Source organism: Callorhinus ursinus, unplaced genomic scaffold (assembly GCF_003265705.2).
Source record: "Callorhinus ursinus isolate GAN/ISIS: 27379988/994484 unplaced genomic scaffold, GSC_fseal_2.0 scaffold59, whole genome shotgun sequence".
Lineage (NCBI taxonomy): Eukaryota > Metazoa > Chordata > Mammalia > Carnivora > Otariidae > Callorhinus > Callorhinus ursinus.
The window spans coordinates 6,257,213-6,280,202 of record NW_027397121.1 but is presented as its reverse complement, the minus strand read 5'-3'; the positions used below and the strand labels follow the sequence as shown (position 1 = coordinate 6,280,202).

Here is a 22,990-nt window from a genome sequence, read left to right as displayed (position 1 = left end):
GCCTACAGGTGGAGTCAGGTGACAACTTCGAGTTCTTCCGTACTCTCAGTGAGAAGCTTTGCCTGTACAGGTAATCTTTCCGAATAAGTCTAATACACCCAGCAATCTTCACGATGACTATGAGTCCACAATATAGTGCTAATTCTGCAGCATAGGCTGTCATCTTCCTGTACACAACCCGGGCAATTACCATTCTCGAGAAACCCCTGCATCGTTAATCCAGGATGCAAAAGAAACACTTAAGGGCACTGAAACCCAACTTACAGCAACATAAGACTTGTGACATGCAGGGAGAGAAAGGCGACAGCTGATCCGCCTGACCACTTCAGAAAGGCCGTGCGACCAGTAAGAGGTGTCCATAAATCCTGGAGCTGGCCACATAGCAACAAAGTCTCTCTACATCACAGTGAGAAAACAGCTAGTCACCTATGTGTTGTCTTTTCAAATATATACACAAAATAACACCAGTTTAGAGCATAATTTGCAAATACAAAAAACATTACGATATACATATGACACACTAAGATCAAGAGGAAAGAAAGAATTGCAAAAGCATGAATGATGCAGGGTTGGTTTTTGTTTTGTTGCTTCTCCTAAAGTTAACTGTTTAAGGGCTTTGATTATATACTTCAATAATGAAAATGAATCTGGGTTTCACACAAAAGAGTAATTATTAAGCAATACACTCTCAAATATATAATAAATCACTCTGATTAGGCAAAGTCCTTAAACAGTTCTAGGAATGGATGACTTGACAAAAATGTGATCCATGGATTTGCTTTCCTTCTTCACTAGAAAGCAACTAGCCGTTGGTTTTACAGATCTGCATCCAGTATCAAAGTTCAAAAACACATTTTATGTAACTAATGGCTATTGTTTTCACTAGTGTTATCAGCATATAAAACAGACTTGATGTAATCAACTGTTTTTGCCCTTTTGCTTTCCAGTTAATAAAGTTTTCTAACACCTTTGTATATTATTTACAAGAACTGTGAAGTATAATATGACCATTAAAACAAAGATAATTCTAAGGTACAACTTGACTGCAAAAGCTAATCCTTTGGACACAAAATATCATACACTAATCAGCTAGTACATTTAGAAATACTCCTTGATATGAAGGGTAAGATATAAGAAACTTAAATAAACTCAAAGAAATGTAAGTATATCTCCTTTAGTGAGACCAAGCAGCCAAAATGGAAGCTCTGTAACAGTTAATCCTAGAATTCACTTGAGATAATCAGATGTGAAATCCACACGTAGCGTATTTCTTGTTATACCCCCGACTGTCCTTCTGTGGCTTCTTTGCCATTTCACATTACCCTAAATTGCCTCACCCTCACTCTCTTGGTTTTTGTTTTGCTGAGAATATAGATTCAATCTAAGAAGAATATCCACGTTTCCATCTCTACATCTACCTACCTACCTGCATCCATGCCCATAAACCCTACCTCTCATTTCAGTCCTACAGAGGCACTATCTGTGCTCCCAGTGAAAACCAACCTCTCCATTTGTGCACAAGATCTTCTCTCTGTCCTACTTAAAGACACTGCTCCAGCAATTCTCCCCCTCTCTCTTCTGCGTCATAACATTTTACCTCTTTACCAGATCAGATCATTTCCATCAGCATAAAACATGCTGTATTTCCCTTCTTAAGAAGAGATAAAACAGGGCGCCTCGGTGGCTCAGTCATTAAGCGTCTGCCTTCGACTTAGGTCATGATCCCACAGTCCTGGGATCGAGCCCCGCATCGGGCTCCCTGCTCAGCGGGAAGCCTGCTTCTCCCTCTCCCACTCCCCCTGCTTGTGTTTCCTCTCTCGCTGTGTCTCTCTCTGTCAAATAAATAAATAAAAATCTTTGGGAAAAAAGAAAAGAAGAGAGAAAACAAAACCCTCTCCTGAAAAAACCATCACTCCAAACCCCCTTCTATGTTCTTCTTTATAGCAAAATTATTCAGTAAAATTGTCTGTAACTACAGATACATATTCTTCTGTTCCCACTCAGTCCTGAACTCACTGCAAACAGAATTTCTCCCCCTTATCAAAGTCACCAATTACCTTCTTGTTGCTCCATCTAATGGTCAACTCAGTCTTCATCCACTTGACCCATCAGTAGCCCTTGTCATGGTAACATCCATTCTGTGGTGAATTAACCCTTCCTTGGCATCTAGAATACATATCTTCTGATTTTCTTGCTCCCTTGCTTGCTACTCTTTGCTTATCTGCTCGACCTCTAAATCATGCAGTGTCGCAGGGCTTAGTCCTCAAGGTGCCTTCTCTTCTATACCTACTCATTCTCTTTGCGATTCTGTCCAGGATTGTGTCTTAAAATACTGATAGGCTGACAACTTCCAAATTTATACCTCCAGCCCATTCCTCTCCCCTGAATGCCATTTTCTATATACAATTGATATTTTCCCTATCCCAAACCTGCCCTTCAGTACTTTTCTTCATCCCAGGGAAATGGCAGCTCTATCCTTCCAGTTACTCTGGTCAAAACCCTTAAGGCCACCCTTGACCTGACTCACATCTTACACTAGACGAATCAACAAAATCCTACCTTCATATATAGCCCGATTTTGACCTCGTTATCACTTCCGTGCCACCATTACAAAGACCTTGACTAAATGAGGTTGTATCTTGTAAAGTTCCTAACACAGTGCCTGGCACAAGAAGCACTTGACTAATAACAATGCCCTTCCACCAGAGTTTCACATCAGGCTGCAGTCAGAATCACTTAGAAACAACAGTTCTCAAAGATTCCTGGGGGACCACAGGCCCCTGAGGGCCAATACTATTTTCATATTAATACTAAGATGTTATCTGCCCTTTCCACTCCTATTCCCTCCTGCATGTACAGTGGAGTTTTCCAGAGGCTACGTGACAGGTAACGATGCCATCACTCCGACCGTTAATGGAATGTGTGCTTGTATAGTCTTGTGTTATCTAGAATTTTCTAAGATAACAACAGCTTTAGGGTACACATATGTTTTTCAGAGACTAACTCAGTTTGATCTCCATTCTGTGCTCTTACCAGCTATTATCATTTACACCTGCTATAAATTCCTGTAACCTGAATATTGCCCTACATATCATTAATTACAAATTCTGAAGCTTTGCTTATGCCTCCACAAAAACATAAGCAGTACATTTTGTGGTCTTGTTTTACAATAGTACTTTTCAAAATTTTTAAATTGTTTCTAAAACTGTTACTTTAACAACATTTTATGACTTTAACAATATTTTATTCTCAAATAAAAGAAAATGTATAACTTTTTTATATTTAAGGATGGATCATTTCTTTAAAAAGGAAAGATTAGGAGATTTGATTTCTCAACCCACAGTTGCACCATCCATGTCTAAAGATGCTGAAAATGATGAAACTGACCACATCAGTGAGTTGTCGGAGTCATGAAAGGGAGGAGTCTACTCCAAGGAAACTGGATGAAACTGAAAATAAGAAACAAAAATATGATGGAAGCCCTCTTACCCTTAGCTTTATAGATGTTAAGAATTTACCTTATTATGTCTTATGCCACTAGCTATTTTTTTTTATTTTTAATTTTTAAGTAATCTCTACACCCAACGTATGGCTCAAACTCACAACCCCGAGATCAAGAGTCGCATGCTCTACTGAGTGAGCCAGAGAGGTGCCCCAACAAGGTATTCTCTTTCTTGAGCTTCAGAGTTTTTTTTAATTTCCTTAAGTAATCTCTACACCCAACATGGGGCTCGAACTCGAGACCCTGAGATCAAGAGTCACATGCTCTACTGACTGAGCCAGCCAGATGCTCCCCCAACAAGAAAGTATTTTCTATTATTACTGAGGTATCATTCCGAGACTAATCATTCAAAGTTATAAAAAAAAGAACAATATTTTATACACCGTGATCAAGTGGGATTTATTCCAGAGATGAGAAGATAGTTCAACATCCATATATCAATGTAATATACTACACATTAACAAAATAAAAAATAAGAATCATGTAATCATCTCAGTAGATACAGAAAAAGCACATGACAAAATTAAACATCAATTTATAATAAAAACTCTCAACAGGGAATGCCTGGGTGGCTCAGATGGTTAATTAAGCCACAGCCTTTGGCTCAGGTCATGATCCCAGGGTCCTGGGATCGAGCGTGGCTCCTGGCTCAGCAGGGAGCCTGCTTCTCCCTCTCCCTCTGCCTCTCCCCCTCCTCATGCTCTCTCTCTCTCTGTATCTCTGTGTCTCAAATGAATAAATAAAATCTTAAAAAAGCAAAACAAAACTCTCAACAGAGTGGGTAAAAAGAGGATGTACCTCAACATAATAAAGTCCATATATGACAAGCCCACAGCTAACATCATACTCAAAGGTGAAAAACTGAAAGCTATTCCTCCAAAATTAGGAACAGAACAAAGATGTCCACTCTCGCTACTTTTATTCAACACAGTACTGGAAATCCTAGCCAAAGCACCTAGGCAAGAAAAAGAAATAAAAGGCATCCAAGTTGGAAAGGAAAGAGTAAAACTTTTGACTATTTGCAGGTAACATGATCTTATATACAAGAAAACCCTAAAGATTCCACCAAGTTGCAGGATACAAACCCCATATACAAAAATATCAGTTGCATTTCTGTACACTAACAATAAACTATCAGAAAAAGAAATTAAGAAAAAAAATCCCATTTCCAAATGCATCAAAAAGAATAAAATACCTGGGAATAAATTTAAGTAAGGAGGTGAAAGATATGTACACTGAAAATTTTAAGACATGAAAGAAACTGAAGACACAAATAAATGGACAGTTATTCCATGGTCATGGATGGAAGATTAATATTGTTAAAACGTTCCATACTACCCAAGCAATCTACAAATTCAATGCAATCCCTACCAATATTCCAACTGACACTTTTCACAAAAATAAAACAACACTCTTAAAATCTGTATGGAACCACAAAAGACCCTGAAGAGCCAAAGCAATCTTAAGAAGAACAAATCATGCTTCCAATTCCAAACTATATTACCAAGCTACAGTAATCAAGACAGTATGGTACTGGCCTCAAAACAGACACACAGATCAACAGGACAGAACAGAGAGCCCAGAAGTGAACCCACGCATTTATGGTCAGTTAATTTATGACAAAGGAGCCAAAAATCTGTTAACAGGGAAAGGACAGTCTCTTCAATAAATGGTGCTGGAAAAACTTGTACAGCACCATGCAAAAGAATGAAACTGTGCCACTCCTTACATCAGACACAAAAATCAACTCAAAATGAACTAAAGACTTTAATGTGAGACCTGAAATCAGAAAACTCCCAGAAGAAAACACGGGGGGTAAGCTCCTTAACATCAGTCTTGGCAATGATTTTTTAATTTGACACTAAAGCAAAGGCAACAGGGGCACCTGGCGGGCTCAGCCGGTAGAGCATGCGACTCTTGATCTCAGGGTCAGGAGTTCAAGCCCCACATTGGGTGTAGAGCTTGCTAGATAGATAGATAGATAGATAGATAGATAGATAGATAGATAGATAGATAGATACAAAGTTGGACTGAATCAAACTAAAAAAGCTCCTGCACACAGCAAAGAAAACCATCAATAAAATGAAAAAGCAACCTACCAAATGGGAGAAAATATTTGCAAATTGTATGTTTGATAAGGATAATATTCCAAATATACAAGGAACTCATACAATTCAACAAAAACAGAAAGAAAACGGATCTGATTTAAAAATGGGCAGAAGAGGGGCACCTGAGTGACTCAATCAGTTGGGCGTCTACCTTCGGCTCAGGTCATGATCCTGAGGTCCTGGGATCGAGCCCTGTAATGGGTTCCCTGCTTAGTGGGGAGTCTGCTTCTCCCTCTTCTTCTGCCCCTACACCCCCTGCTTATGCGCTCTCTCTCAAATAAATAATCTAAAAAAAAAAAAAATTGGTAGAAGAACCAAAGAAGAAACATGTTTTCAAAGATGACCTATAAATGACAAACAGGTACATGAAAAGATGCTCAACATCATTAACTGTCAGAGAAATACAAATCAAAACCACAATGAGCTATCACCTCACAACGTTAGAATGGCTATCATTAAAATGACAAGAGAAGAGTGCCTGGGTGGCTCAGTCGTTAAGCGTCTGCCTTCGGCTCAGGTCATGATCCTGGGGTCCTGGGATGGAGCGCCACATCGGGCTCCCTGCTCAGCAGGAAGTCTGCTTCTCCCTCTCCCACTCCCCCTGCTTGTGTTCCCTCTCTCACTGTGTCTCTCTGTCAAATAAATAAATAAAATCTTTAAAAATAAATAAATAAAAATAAAATGACAAGAGATTAAAAGTGTTGGATGTGGAAAAAATGGAACCTTCGTATGCTGCTGCTGAGAATGTAAATTGGTTCAGCCACTATGGAAAACAGTATGGTGGTTTCTCAAAAAATTAAAAATAGAACTGCCATATGATCTATCAATCCCACTTCTAGGTATATATCCCAAGGAAACAAAATCATATCTCAAATAGGTATCTGCATGTCCATATTCACTGCAGCATTATTTACAACAGCCAAGACATGAGAACAACCTAAGTGTCCATCGGATGGATGAATGGATAAAGAAAATGTGACACACACACAGAGGAATATTATTCAGCCGAAGAAAAGGGAAACCTGCCACTTGCCACATGGATGGACCCTGAGGGCACTGTGCTTTGTGGAATAAGTCAAAAACAAATACTATATGATCTCGCTTACATGTGGAACCTAAAAAAACCAAGCTCACAGAAACAGAGAACAGACAGGGGGCGGCTGGCAGAGGTGGGTGTGGGAGGGTGAACAAAGTCAAAAGCTACAAACTTTCAGTTACAAGATAAGTAAGTTCTGGGAATGTAATGTACAGCATGGGGACTATAGGTAACAACATTCTATTGTATAGTTATTTGAAAGTCGCTAAGAAAGTAAATCTTAGAAGTTCTCAACACCAGAAGAAAAAAAGATTTGTAACTATGTTACAGTGGAGAAACCAGACAGTCCTCACCTTAACCAAACAATCACGGTTAACATCACCAGTAATAAGATACATTGACATTATGTACCTTTTGATATGATGCACTGACAAGGACACATCACTTCTGTGATATTATCGCCAAAAATGCATGACCTCAATCTAACCATGAGAAACCATGAGACCCACATTAAGGAACATTCTACTAAATAATTCACTACATATCCTGTGTGAGACTCAATTTTCTTCAGATATTTCAAAACAATGTATCAAAAGACACAGAATCTGGGGGCGCCTGGGTGGCTCAGTTGGTTATCCTGGAGTCCTGGGATCCAGTCCCGCATCAGGTTCCCTGCTCAGCAGGGAGTCTACTTCTCCCTCTGACCCTCCCCCCTCTCATGTGCTCTCTCTCTCTCTCATTCTCGCTCTCTCAAATAAATAAATAAAATCTTTAAAAAAAAAAAAAAGACAATCTGTACTGAATAGCAGGTAAGAAAACCCAGCTATCAATTATCTAAGGATATTTGGAGATTTGTAAATTTAGGAGATTTGTAAAAAGTGCAAAATACCACCACTCCTTTCACTAAATCTCACACTTGCTTCTTATTAATGAGGACTGGGGAAAGACGGTGGCAAATGGAGGGTGGTAATTCTTTAAGACAGTTGGCGGTCATATTTTAAAAAATGTGTACTTCTTGAGACTAGAGAAAGGTAAAACAGTAATTACTGTGGTTGCCAATATTACCTTCTTATGTGATTTAACAATGTCATTTACAACAACAGAGGAACATTTAACTAAATGCTTTCATCCATTCAATAGGCACATAGCCATTAAAATGTTCATGCTGAGTTCAGATTAGGGAAAAAAATGTTTATAATACGTGAGAAACCAGTTTATAAAATTGTATTTAAATCAGTCACAATGTTGTAAAACCCAAAAACCATAATGATTAAAGAATTTCCTCCATACGTTTTGGAAGAAATGATTTGGAGGTTATTTATCCTCCCAACAACTGTGAACCTGCTATGTATAAAGCACCATGCAGGCACCAGGGAAGGTGAACTACGAACTCTGGTAACTTACCATCTAGTGGGCTCAAAAGAGGGAATGTTTTCCAATTCACTACAGTGAGCATGAAATAGCTTTATAATGGAAGGAAGACTAATAAAACTTCCTTCAAAAATAAGTCTCTAGCATTCAAACTTTGCCCAAAATATCCATGTTTCTGATAAATTCAGCTTTCTTCCCACAACACACATGTGCTGGCTCTGGGACGCGTGATCAGCCGCAGCCAAGGGTGACAATAAGCAATAAATGCTGCTCAAGTCAGTATAGATTATACTTCTATAATTGTATCACAGCCTCATTCCACCTGCTTTGTTTTGTTTTCAATGCTGGTGCTGGGAGGCAGCTTTAGAAATGTATTTTTATTCAACTTTCTTCCTTTCCACTTTTAACTCCTTCTTGTGGATCTGTCAGGAAAAAAAAAAAACTGTTCTTTTCTACCTGCGTATGCCTTATTTTACCAGAAATAGCACAGTAGACAGATGTGAACACCTTTTTGGTTTCAGTTCCGTTATCTCACTGAAATGGCTGGATAGATTTAGTCTAGGGTTACTTCCAGGTTTACAAATTTCAAGATTCTATAACCTCAAGTCTTACCTCCTTCCATAAAGCCCTTTCAAAGTACACTCACACTGCCCCATTTATTGCATTTAAATCCTTTTTAAAGTTTATTCCATTAAATTTTTTCTTTCCCACTCCCTATGTTTTTGGATCCCATGCCACACTGAAGTCTATCTTTATGCAGCTGTGTTAGGCCATTATGATCGGGATCTGATGGGATTTTTTTAAGGTCTGCATAATCTCTATTAACATAGTGGCAGCAAACTTCTACTCACCCTTCAACACCCAGATTTACTCCTTTCCCACTATTTCCAACTTTCCTATTCAGCATTAGTCACTCCGTTCCTTAAGCATTCTGGGCAGGGTTCTTTCACAACACTTTTTTTCCCCACAACACTTCTCTCACCGAATTGTAATTATTTGTTGACCATTGGGATTCCTTCAGTGTTCCTGTCTTAGTAACACTGGCTAACAATTCTTGGGTACTCAATATGTACCTGGGAAGGACTTTATCTTCCCTCATTCAAGGTTCATAGAACTTCATAAATTAGGTGCCATTTTTTCCCACTTTACAGATGAAAAACTGACTCTCGGTTAGTTTCCCACTCCCCTGACCTTATATAATGCTCCTGAATCAGTCCCCAACCTTGAAACATTTCCTGTTTCCTTTCCCCTCTCCAGCTCCTACATGCAAAGGAATAGGGAAATACAGAAAATGTAAACACTATAAATTCTATCCTCCCTTTTGAAGATGGAATTTAAGTTTCCAGAGTTCTAAAACGGTCTTTCCTGCTTAAAGTTCATCCTCTGTGGTGCTCTACACACAGCAGGCCCACAACTGCTTGCAAGGATACAGACCATTCAACCTCCAACCTTACAAAACTATCCTTTGGATCCCAACCATTCTAGTCTGCCAGACTTTTTCTTGCCTCTGAAATTCCTACGACCAGACCACTTTCAGTATATATATTTTACTTCTCAGAAAGATGGTGCCACCTCTTAGGACTTTTCTCAAATTCACATCAATATAATTCAGGCTCTACGTTTTTTCTTTTATCTACCCTCCAATCCCAGATGAAAATGTACTTCTTTCCTAAAAAGCTGTCCTAATCAACCCAAATCCACGCTGGATCGCCTTCTAGACATAGCTGTTCCCCTCCTTCCTACGTACCTACATCCTATCCTTTCCTAAAGCACAAGACTGACGACTTCAGGGTTTTGTCTCCAACATGAAGTCTCTCCAAAGCACAGCCTCTACGCTTTTTCTAATTGTTCCATGTACTTTAAGTCCTGTCTCTTCCATTTTTCTATCTGCCCCCACATAAGACACATAATAGCTGCTTCTTCAACTGCACTGAAATGACTGAAGGAAATTAAATTAACCAATTTAGAAAAGCATTCTTCCCAGAGACTAGGAAACACATCCTCAGTTTTAAAAATCATCACTGCATCTAGATTAGTACTTTATATAAAGTAAGGACTCAATGAAATTCTTGTTGACCAAGATAGAACTTGGAGACCATAATGTGTATTTTAAGAAGCATCCTATAGTTTTCATAAACTTACATTATTAAAAAACATTTTGGGGGGCACTAAATAGCTGGCTCAGTCTGTAGAGCATGCAACTCTTAATCTCGGGGTTGTTGAGTTCAAGCCCCATTTTGGGGGCAGAGATTACTTAAAAAATTTTTAAAAACACATTTTTTAAAATCTGGTCCTTGACATCCACAAGGTTTAAAATATTTAAAAATTCACACACTCTCAAATATTCTTTAGGACAATTCTAAAATGAGAAACTATAAGCATTGAGCATAGAGAGGGTATATGATGATGCTGGTAAGCATTTCATAAAAATATCAGCATTTAGGTCACTGTTAGTTACACTTGCTCTAATTTGACTGGATTATTCTTTGGCCATTTAAAATCAATTTTACAAACTAGCAAGAAGAAATTTTTACCATAAAAAATGGAAAAATGTTAAAGCCTCCACCATGAGTAAAATGAAAAAGCTCTCCCAGGGAAAAAAAATAGAGGCTCCTCGGTGATTCAGTTAAGTGTCTGCCTCCAGCTCAGGTCATGATCTCAGGGTCCTGGGATTGAGCCCCAAGGGAGCCTGCTTCTCCCTATTCCTCTGCCCCTCTCCCACTGCTCATGCTCGTGCGCTCTCTCTCACTGGCTCTCTCAAATAAATAAATAAAATCTTTAATAAAAAAAGAAAAAGAAATTAATAAAAATTTGGACTCTGCACATACATTTCCTCTGGTACACTGCATTAGTGAGGAGGTTACCTTAAAAACTACCCGGAGTGGCATTAGACAGGGTTCAAACCAAGTCTGGCCATCTGTAGTCAAAGGGACTGTACTGAAAGAAACATCAAAGGCTCAGAATATTGGGATGGCAGGGACTAAAATGCCAGGCTTGGAGGATATACCCACACCATGGCACGCCAGGGCTGGCAGCAAAAGCCTGGATCTAAAACACAAACATCTGGTAAGCACATAGCCACTGCCCTCCCCCTACCCTCCCCCCAACCTCCTCAGGACTGGAAGCACTGAGCCACAACTAATGGAGCCCGAGTCCTGCATCCACACAGGCACACCAGAGAAGGGAGCTAGCACACTGTGCCCATTCAGTTCTTGGGATGGTAGGGTGGGCCCTTCCTCCTCTCCAAAGGAGGATTTCTCCAAAAAGAAGAGAAGAATGCTCTGAGGAAAGAGGAGCTGACCAGAAACCCTAGAAATAATAAGCATTTATCCTTCTCCTCAAAGAGAGGCATCCACTTGCAAAGTCACTCACAGAATGACTCTACATTCTATTCTCTGATTTTCTACCAGAAAAATCAATCATTCAGTACACTCCCTATCTCTGCACCATGGCCCACAAACTCTTCTCCAGAGGCTCTAACACGTATGCTACTGCCTCGGCTGCCCTTGGCCTCTTTGCCCAGTCTGACCACAGCAGACCCTCCCCCAAGTCCCTTGATCAAGTCCTCTGCCAAGTCCTTCCCAGACACGCACCTTATTAAACCAAAGAATTCATCTCCCCATTTCTTTCTCCCACAGCACTGTGCTTCCAGTTTAAAAAATTTTTAAGTTTTATTATAAAATCAAGCTACAGGGATTATTTTAAATAAAATTCAAGGTGTTAAAATAAATTGGTTTTCTTTTATGCATTTAAAATATTTTCTTAGACATGCCATAAACTACGAGTTTTTAATGGTACAAAGTATTAATATCATGAAATAAAAAGTAAGTTTAATTTTGAAGGATTTTCCTGGTTCCGGTGGCAGCTCCAAGGTTCCGAACTGGTAGGGTTCTCTGTTGAGCTTCTCGTTTTCAAGTCCTTGGGGATGAGAAGTGTCTTTATTCCTCTCCCAGACATTGGTTTGGTTGGACCCTCTTAATTTCTCTTTCTCCAAGTACAGATCTGGGACAGAGTGGGGGAGGCAGGCTGAGGACAAGAGCTTTCTTTGTCCAGAGAAAGGCTTCTCTTTCTCTTTTCTCTGTCAGGCTTGGACATTTGCCTAAATGATGGTAGGTGCTCCATAAATGACGATCTGAGGAAAGGAGAAGGAAAGATGGTGGACTGCTTAACAGCGCCATGCGCTTACAAACAGGGCCCACCATCACCAAGTACTCTGCCCTGTCTGGTACCTCTCCTAACACTAAAATTGTCATAAAAGATGAAACCAGAGAATCGCTGAAGTACTCTATTTTAAGACCTTCTACTTCAAATTATCACACTATACTGCAACTGCTGGCTTGTTCTCTCCACTGCCGACTGTAAACAATGTAAAAGCAGGGGCTGTCTGCCTCATTCACTGGAACGCAGCACAGTATCCACTGCTCAAGAAGCACAAACTGATTTAATTAACAAATGCAAACCAGCACTCACAAATTTCCATAACCTTCTTCCCACCACAATTCACTACACAAGCCCAGGTTGCGATGAAGTTAGAAATTGTCTTTTTCTTAGCTTTATATTTACACGGCTGACCCCAAATGATAATGTGGGCCAGACACTGGACTAAGTGTTCTATATATTAAGTGATTTCACTTAGTCCTCCAAAGATACAATAACATAGGGAGGTACTATTATTGTTACAAGTGAGAAGATGAGGCAAAGAGACGTAAAGTAATTTGCTCAGGATCACCAGACTAGTGAGCGTACGTAAGAGCCAGGGCTCCAACCCGGGTGTGTCTGACTCCAGGGCCTAAGCTCTTAAACACTACAGACATCGAAACTCAAAACGCCACTCTATGGGGCCTGGGCAGGGGGCACAAGTGTGTGAAATCAGTCAGAATCTTCTGACACGGACTTGTCATGTGTCTAAAGGAAAGAGGAAGAAGGAATATTTTCAAATATGCGCTCCCTATTTTTCTTGAAATTTAAAAAGGTACAAGAAATATTTGACCTTTCTCTTAACTCTACCTTCAGAAGGCAGTAACACCTCAGCCACTGCAATAAATGTTAGCTGTCACTGCGCGTCGATATCAAGGGGACCACAGGGAGTGGTAAGGACAGTGGCCCACTGAAGAGAGGGGGGCAGCCCAAAGGGTGGCCGCCACTCAGCTCTGGCCACAGTCATCACATAGGAAAGCTGGTCTAGATCTTCTGATTTTTCAAGAGAAACCTGAACACCGAATTCCTTATTTGAAAATTTTCAAATTAAAATGTTGGAAACTAATTTTTTTAAAAGATTTTATTTATTTATTTGACAGAGAGCACAAGTAGGCAGAGAGGCAGGGAGAGGGAGAAGCAGACTCCCTGCTGAGCAGGTAGCCCAACGTGGGGCTCGATCCCAGGACCCTGGGATCATGACCTCAGCCGAAGGCAGCCGCTTAACTGACTGAGCCACCCAGGCGCCCCTGTTGGCAACTAATTTTTAAAAACTCTTTAATCATCTTGCATTCCAAACACAGCCATGAGCCATTAGCATGTGGTCCTCACGACACTTCAGGGCAAACAGGATTCCAAAGGCCTAACTCCAAAGACTTTTCATGAGGTCACCTACATGGCCCAATGTCCTCCACCTGGACTCTCTTCTGTCAGCTACCCAAATCTAACCAAGACATTTACGTGTGGCCCTACAAACCCCATAAAACTGTCCCTGACACTCAAGCTCATCTTCACAGACTCCTCCAAATTCCCAATAAACACTCCCCTCCATCACTTCTTTAATTAGCTTGTATTTTACATTCTACACTACATCCTGCCAAGAGCTCACAGCTAGCTCCTCAGGAGCTCACATTCTATTCTACACATCTTAACCTCCTCAGTTTGGAATGTTCTTTATAGATACACAACTACTTTCATAATTAAAAAAAAAAAATTCCTTTTTGGAAAAAAAAAAATCACTCATGGTGTCTGGCAGGATGACCCCAAGCTACGTCCTTATTAAATACTGAATCTTTGAAAATACCATAGAAATATAATTATTGCACACAGAAACTCTCTGGATTATTTTTCTAGCTCATTTTACCAATAAAATCTAAAAGTTTCATCTTATTATTATTAAAGGCAGTCTACCCAAACTGCAAAACCTCCCAGGAAAACAATCAGTGCTGCAGTGAGAGGTGTAAAGGCCCTGAGTCAGGGCTCAGCACAGTTAGTAAGTGATGGCTGAATAGAAGTTTAACAACCAAGTCATTTCTGCAAAGAGGAAAAAAATGAAACATTAAATAATTAAAGTTCCAGTTACTCAAAATATGTTAATTCAAGCTACTCACAAAGTGTTCTATAAAAGCACATATCTTCTCTTAAAGAAGTTTACTAGAATTCCTGAATATTCAAAGAAAAATCACTATCCTTTTTTTTTTTAAGATTTTATTTATTTATTTGAAGAGAGATAGCGAGAGTAGGAACACAAGCAGGGAGAGTGGGAGAGGGTAAAGCCAGCTTCCTGCTGAGCAGGGAGCCCAATGTGGGGCTCGATCCCAGGACCCTGGGTTCATGACCTGAGCCAAAGGCAGACACTTAACGACTGAGCCACCCAGGCGCCCCCTTCCTCGTATTTTTTGAGTAATCTTTATACCCCTACCTACACCCAATGGGGGGGCTCAAACTCATGATCCCAAGATCAAGAGTCGACCCCAAGATCAAGAGTCGCATGCTCTACTGACTGAGCCAACCAGGTGCCCCTCCAGGCAGTTCTTTAAAAGGACTTTACTGTTTTATGAACGAAGAGAACAACTAAGTGTATACAAAGAAAGTCTACTTCAGGGATCATTTCTTTTTTATGTTCATAATAGTCTTGTCTTCTCTGTAAGTTTGTTTCTACTTGCTTTAGATTTAAGTTTTTATTTTTCATTTATTTTTTATTTTTATTTATTTATTGAGAGAGAGAGAGAATGGTAGAGAGAGCATGAGAAGGAAGACGGTCAGAGGGAGAAGCAGACCCCCCACTGAGCAGGGAGCCCGATGCGGGACTCGATCCTGGGACTCCAGGATCATGACCTGAGCCGAAGGCAGTCGCTTAACCAACTTAGCCACCCAGGCGCCCTAGATTTAAGTTTTTAATGTTTTTGTAATAATTTTCTTTACATGGAGTAGAAATTCACTCTATCTCCTTTTGGAAAAGCTCAAAATATACAGATGTAAGATAATGTTTTACGATAATCAAGTTATTAACTTCTCATCTCGAAAGAGTTAAGAACACTACATCAAAAACTAATGATGTACTTGGGTGCATGGGTGGCTCAGTCGGTTAAGTGTCTGCCTTCGGCTCAGGTCATGATCCCAGGGCTCTGGGATCGAGTCCCGTATCAGACTCCCTGCTCAGCGGGGAGTCTGCTTCTCCCTCTGCCTGCCGCTCCCCCTGCTTGTGCTCTCTCTTTGTGTCAAATAAATAAAATCCTAAAAAAAAAAAAAAATTAATGATGTACTATATGTTGGCTAATTAAACATAATAATAAAAAAATAAAATAAATAAAAATAACCAAATACTTATTAAAAGAATCAATGTTGGAAAAAAGAAGAAGAGTTTATTTTTTTTATTTTTTATTTTTTAAAGATTTTATTTATTTATTTGAGAGAGCGAGAATGAGAGAGAGAGAGCACATGAGAGGGGGGAGGGTCAGAGGGAGAAGCAGACTCCCCGCCGCGCAGGGAACCCGATGCGGGACTCGATCCCGGGACTCCAGGATCATGACCTGAGCCGAAGGCAGTCACTTAACCAACTGAGCCACCCAGGCGCCCAAGAAGAAAAATTTAAAAGTGTCCTAAACTAAGAATTTTCTTTTTTAAAGATTTTATTCATGTATTTGACAGAGAGAGAGACAGCATAAGTAGGTAGAGGGAGAGGTAGAAGCAGGCTCCCCGCAGAGCAGGGAGCCCGATGCAGGACTCGATCCCAGGGCCCTGGGATCATGACCTGAGCCGAAGGCAGATGCTTAACTGACTGAGCCACCCAGACACCCCCTAAGCTAGGAATTTTTTAAAGTATATGTGGATAAAGCCCACAAGAGGCATGATCTTCCCTGCCTCGGATGCATAACCAGATTTGCACACAGTCCACTTCTAGTTAACTGTGCTAAGAAAACAGCAGCAGCACACACGATATAAATAATAAAATGTCAAAAACAAAAAAAAAACCCACTCATACTTGCTTTGCAAATATTCTGGTGCTCACATCTGAATATGGCTGAATCATTCTAGTAATTCTTTTCTATTTTATAAATAAGAAGGTTGCACTGTGATGATCTTCCTCAGTCAAGTTTCCCATAGCCAGCTCTGGGTTCGCATTTTAGGGGACTAGTGCGAGGAGACAGAAAAGGTTAAGGCACAGTCTGTGAGAAGGAAAAATCTCCGTTTTCTTCCTTCTTGAAAAGGGGAAAACCCAGTTCTTCCCTATTGTGTTTCTTTCCTGAGATTCTCCTTCACTACTCACAAAAGCACATTTCACTTTTGATACTTCTGGTCACAGAATGTGTGGGGTTCCCCTACAACAAGCAAGTCTCTCCAACACCAGCTGGGTGTCCTACAATTAACTCGATTCTGGCACTATCTCTGAGGCGGCATCTCTCTACCCGAAGATAGCTCAGATCCCGCAGGTTAAGAGCTCAGTCCCACAAGTCCGCCACCATCCTTTCTGATGCCAGTCGCAAGCCTCCATTATCACCAATGCTTCCAACCAACTGGCTACAGATCAGAGGTTCCAACAGCCCCCTCCGTGGGTTCAATTAATTTGCCAGAGTAGCTCACAGAACTAAGAGAAACACTTCATATGTTTACCAGTTTATTAAAGAATATGGTAAAGGATACAGATGAAGAGCCGGATGAAGAGATGCATAGGGCAAGAAGCTTCTGGCCCCACGGAGGTGGGATGTGTTACCCTCCTGGTGTGAAATGTGTTCACCAACCTGGAAATTCTCCGAACCCTGTACTACTGGGATTTTTATGGAAACTTCATCACCTACGAATGATGGATCATTAACTCCATTTTCAGCCCTTCTCCCTTCTCAAGGCAATGGGGGGCAGGGCTGAAAATTCCAAGCTTCTAATCACGGCTTGGTCTTTCTAGTGACTGGCCAGGAGCCATCCAGGAACCCACCCAGAGTTACCTCATTACAACAAAAGACATTCCTATCACCCAGAAAATTACAAGAGTTTTAGGAGCCCTGGTTCAGGAGTAGAGGACAAAGACCAATATTAGAACAAGAGATGTTCTTATCACAGGATATCACAAGAGTATTGGGAGCTCTGTGCCAGGAACCAGGGCCAGAGACCAATACATGCCTTCTATTATTTCACAGTCTCTCAGGAAGAGCTGAAAAGCCACAATTCCACTCAGAATTCTACCTACTCCCCATTCCACAGCTGGGGACAAAAGCATATGGCTAAAGTGAACAGCCTCCTACCAGTACTAGGAAGGTACTTTGGCTTAAAAGGTCAACTCTGAGTAGTCTAAACAATGAGAGTTTAGAAACTGGCAAGCCCAGTCTGACCCAGACAACTGCTAAGCTGCTTCTCAGGGGCTTGAAGGCCAGTCGGACAAGCAGCTGCCACATCACAGCACCATCCTGACACACAAAGCCCGCTGCCAACACTGATGCTATGCCTGCAAGCACGCACGCCCCTCCATTCCCAGCAACTCCCCATTCTAAAAGGATCCCTGGCACTTCAGGTTACGGAACCTCAATAAAACTAGTAAGTGCTGAAAAACCACAGGCATTCAAGTGGCCTGGGTTCAAATATATTTCTAGGAAAAACTAGCAAACCTCTATTCTATTAAACAAAAATACCCCACAATCTTTCATATGCAATGCACTGCTGTCTTATCTTTTATAAGCTAACTACCTGACTCTTTCGTTCCATATCCTTTGTACCTTTTGATTTTTGTACTGTGTGCATATATACTACCTATTCAAAGGAGCCTTTCTGACTAAATTACCCTAGGAAAGTGTAAAGAAACTTCAGGGTCTTTTCTTTGGGTCCTTTCAGATTTATCTCTTAAAAAGATGACAGAACAGGAGCACATGGGTGGCTCAGTCGTTAAGCAGCTGCCTTCAGCTCAGGTCATGATCGCAGGGTCCTGTGATCGAGCCCCACATCGGGCTCCCTGCTCAGCGGGAGACCTGCTTCTCCCTCTCCCACTCCTCCGGCTTGTGTTCCCTCTCTCCCTGTCTGTCAAAATAAATAAAATCTTAAAAAAAAAGATGACAGAACAGTATTTTCATCTCCACTTGTACATTTCTCAAGCACAACTTTTTCTAATCAACCGTCACCATCATGTCTACTCCTCACATACAAGGGAAAGAAGGTGGTTTCATGGGATGTTACTGGTTTGTTTGCTGGGTTGCTGTAAGTGACAGAGGCAGGACAGAGTAAAGGAGAACCAGGAAAATTGGAAAAGTAACAAAGCCCCACAGGAAATGGTGGCCTCCCACCTCTGCAACATCTCCTACCACTCTCCTCCACTTGGCCTTCGGCTGCTCTGGCCAGCTTCCTGCTTTTCCCCCTTGCCAAATTCATTCCCACTTGGGGTCTCTGTAATTGCTCTTCCCTCCGTCTTGCTGTTCAGAGACTACCCGATCCCAGTTTGCCAACACCCCTACCACCACTTAGTCCCATCATACATTCATTTCCTGCCCAGCACCACCACCGCTGCCTAAAATCATCAAGTTCACTAATAGTTTTGCTCATTTACTGTCTCCCTGCATCTGTTATCAGAAGCTTCACAAGAGCAAGAGCTTCCATTCTGCCTTGTTTCACCACTGCATTCCAAGAACAGTGTCTGGCCTAGAAGCAGGCACTCAAGTTTGTACAACAAATGAGTAAACGAACGAACGACTCTAAGAATGAACATTTTTCGGGGCGTCTGGGTGGCTCAATCAGCTAAGAATCTGACTCTTGATTTTGGCTCAGGTCATGATCTCAGGGTCGTGGGATTGAGCCCCGAGTAGGGCTCCTCATGCAGCATGGATCCTGCTTGAGATTCTATCTCTCCCTCTGCCTCTGCCCCTCTCCCTGTTTGTGTTCACACACTCTCTCTCCCGAAATAAATAAAATCTTTAAAAGAAAAAAAAAAAAACCACGAACATTTTTCCCTACTCAAAGGCTTATTAGTAAGCTAGGCAGCAAGGGTTTCAAGAAGGCTGGGAAAAAGACTGTGGGCATTCTTGAGTGCTTCCATGTCACTTTAGGACAGAAATTCTCAAACTGGATTCAAGAAAGTCTTCTTGGGTATAAAGAGGATGTTACTCAGCAAGTTGACTTTGAGTGCATATGTTTTATTACTAAATTTTAAAGTTTGGGGACTTTATTTCTAAATTCAATTCCTTATTCTTCTTTTATCCACATATTACCTTCTTTGCCTATGATGGTTCTTTTGTTCTGCTTCATACATTAACCACCATAAATCAAATGCTTCAAGACGCGGCACTCACAAACTTTACATCATGTCTCTTTCACTTTGACCTAGATAAAGTACAAAATGATGATGACAGAAAAATTTTATGACCATCCCTATCAACCTTCATTTGCAAACTGATTACTACTAACTAAACTTTGGAATCCAGATTTGATATACATTGTTGGCTATGAACCACTATCGACAAGTCATTAAAACAGTATCTACTACTTGACTGCAGTTTGTTGACGTATTTATTTATTTACTAATAAAAGGTTCCAGGCTATCAGCAAAATGAAAATCCTTTTTCCTCAGGTACTGCATCACTAGGGTTGAGGATCAGTTCGTTATATCAACTACCCAACACGAATCCTGCAAGATGGCACAGACTCACAAGTTCAACATCTGAAAGAAATCCTAAGTGCCCTATCATGGGAAGATCCATTGAGATTCAGAAAAGATTTACAACCAATTACACATAAACTCCCATTGGGCTGATACTCAACATTATCAGACACCCTGTCACTAAGACACTGGAAATAAGAGCCAGAAGACTTCCCTGAAACATTTTTATCAACACATTATTGGTAGACACTAGCATTCAGTATATTTTGGGTATTTTCAATTCCTCTACTAGACTGTAAGCTTCTTAAAAGCAGGGACAATGTGTTCATTCATTCATTCACACAGTCAACAAATAGCATTGAGCATATACTATGTTCTAAGCACCAAGGATACAGGAATGCATAAAACAGACAAAAATTTCTATCCTCATAAACTAGCTGCATTCTAGTGAGAGGAAACAGAAACAAATGAGTACATAACATGGTCTTGGTGGTGATATGTGCTGCCCAGAAAGAAGCCCAGGAGACACAGTGACAATGGATTGGTGTTACTTTCTATAGCACGATCATTAAAGAGCTGTCTGATGAAGTGAAAACTAAGCCTTAAAAGACCTAAAGTAAGGGAGCAAGGCATGCAGTTAATATGGGGGAGAAACAGCACAGAGGCCAGTGAGGCTGGAAGAGAGGGATGAGTAAGGGAGAGTAGTAAGAGATGAGGTCAGAGCCATGGCAGGGACCCAAACATGCAGAGCCTAGGGGGTCATGATTAAGATGTTAGATTCACTAAGACAGAATACCACTGGAGCAGAGAAGTGACATGATCTGACATCTATGTTGGAAGAATCACTCCAGCAGCTGTGTGGTAGACAAGACTAGAGGAGAGAGGGCACCTGGGTGGCTCAGTTGGTTAAGCGACTGCCTTCGGCTCAGGTCATGATCCTGGAGTCCCGGGATCGAGTCCCGCATCGGGCTCCCTGCTCGTCAGGGAGTCTGCTTCTCCCTCTGACCCTCTTCCCTCTCGTGCTGTCTCTCATTCTCTCTCTCTCAAATAAATAAATAAAATCTTAAAAAAAAAAAAAAAGACTAGAGGAGAGAGGGCAGAAGCAGTTAGGAAGACCAGCTAGGAAGATTCAGCAGTAGTCCAGGCAAGAGGTAATAATGGGTTAGGCTAGAAGAACACAGGAGAGGTTGAAGTGAGAAGGGTAGGCAGGATCTGCTGTAAGATTAGATGAGAAGGGAGAAGTCAAGGATGGCTCCAGGGTTTCTAACCTGAGCAAGCGGTAGCATAGAGATTTCCTTTATTGAAGGAGGCACAACTGTAGGAGAAGGAGGTTTCTGTTGCTGTTTGGTTTTTGGTGGATGGAATCAAGAATTCAGTTTGGGTATTTTAAGTTTGACATGCCTACCAGATATCCAAATGGAAACATTAAGTAGATTGCAGTATATTCAAGTCTTGATTTCAGGAGAGAAATTTGGGCTAAAAATAGAGAGTTGAAAGTAATCAGTATAAATATGGTATTTAAATAGGGGACCAAATGAGATCATGTGTGTGAGTGTGTGTTGGGGTGAGGGAGTAGTTCAAAGATTGTGTCCTTGTGCACTGCAATAAAAGAACTCAGGAAAATGAGGATTAATACAATACTAAGAAGGAACAACCAGAAAGAAAGGGAAGAACTAGAAAGATGTCCTAGAAGCAAGGTAAAGAAAGGAATGAAAGGAATGATGAGGTAACAAGGATTCAGGACTGGCCACTGGATTTGTTAACTTGTTATCTTGAAGACTGGCTCCAGCAGAATCACAGAAGAGGGCCCGAATGGAATGAGTTCAAGAGAAATTGGAAGAGGGAAAATGGAAACAGCAAGTACAGAAATGTTTTCCTGTGAAGGGGAAGAGAGAAACGGCATAGTAGCTGGAGGGAACATGGGGCAAGGGAGCATTTCTTTTAAGATGGGAAATACTTTAGCCTGTTTGCCCTGGGAACAATAAAGTAGAGAAGGAAAGACAGGACACTCACAGGAGTGAGGCTGCGGGGCAGGCAGGAGGGCATGGACATAGATACACAGCAGGCAGACAGCTTGACTTTATGAGGGACCACAGATTTGTTTACCTGTGTATTCCCAGGATCTTGTACAGAGACTAGTCCATAATAGGGTTCTCAAAAAATGAATAAACTAATGTATTCTTGAACAAGGGCTCTTCCTTTTTGTACTAGGCTATGAGGAAAAATAGAGATTGCTTCACACAAAGTAGATATGCAACACCATTATTTACTGAGACGTGAGAATCACTCAAGAGCCAAAAAAAAAAAAAGGTTAGGGCAAAGAATGGAAAAGGAAGAGACTGCAGGAGCGCCTGGGTGGCTCAGTCGTTAAGCGTCTGCCTTCGGCTCAGGTCATGATCCCAGGGTCCTGGGATCGGGCCCCACGTCGGGCTCCTCACTCAGCGGGAAGCCTGCTTCTCCCTCTCCCACTCCCCCTGCTTGTGTTCCCTCTCTCGCTGTGTCTCTCTCTGTTAAATAAGTAAATAAAAAATCTTCAAAAAAGAAGGAGTCTGCAGTTTGATTTCAGACCAGAATTCACATCTCAGGATGTAGCCAGAAAAGGAGGTAATAGGAGAAATGTCTGACTAACCAGTATTATTAGGTAGGCACAAGGGAAAGCACGCACCCCAAGAAGGAAAGACTGAGAGAACTGACCGGACCACTGCACCCACCATGATCTTAGAGCAATGTGATACCGGACAGTAACCAAGCATGTCACGAAAAGACTCTCCAACCAGCCTCGGATCTACTGGAAGCTCGTCGACATGGTTATCGCCTCTGGGACTGCCACCTGTGCTTTTACTCCCCTCTCTAGAGCCCAGGGGAAGGTGCGGTCTGCAGGGACGTCCTTCCACCCGCTCCTCTGGGACATTTTTACCAACAAACACTCAGGCCACCAGAGTTGTTGCCCACTGAGGATCTTCAATGTCAATCATCTCCCCACCCAACTCCGTGAGCTCAAGGAGCTGAGAAAATGAGAAGCAGCAGTCCCTTGCAAAGAGATGGAAAAGCTCAGCAAACCAACCTAAGACCCTTAAGGACAGTTTTGTCCTTTCTTTTTAAAAGCAGTTTTAATACACAGGGAAATGTGAGACAATCCTATCAGTACTCATTTTTTACCTTGAGTAAAAACAGACCCTTGGCACAGCTTTAATTCCTAAGCA

At 41.2% G+C, this 22,990-nt stretch overlaps 2 protein-coding genes across 2 annotated transcripts in view; both read right to left on the bottom strand.

Annotated features, from left to right (window-relative positions):
- The window catches only part of NUDT3 (nudix hydrolase 3), a 126,932-nt gene that overhangs the window by 98,915 nt on the left and 5,027 nt on the right, over positions 1-22,990 (bottom strand). The window lies entirely within an intron of this gene.
- The window catches only part of RPS10 (ribosomal protein S10), a 45,946-nt gene continuing 34,693 nt past the window's right edge, over positions 11,738-22,990 (bottom strand). The window contains exon 6 of the mRNA XM_073884953.1: positions 11,738-12,149. Within this exon, the coding sequence (XP_073741054.1) occupies positions 12,117-12,149 (33 nt within the window). The 3' untranslated portion in view covers positions 11,738-12,116. The remainder of the gene's footprint in view (positions 12,150-22,990) is intronic.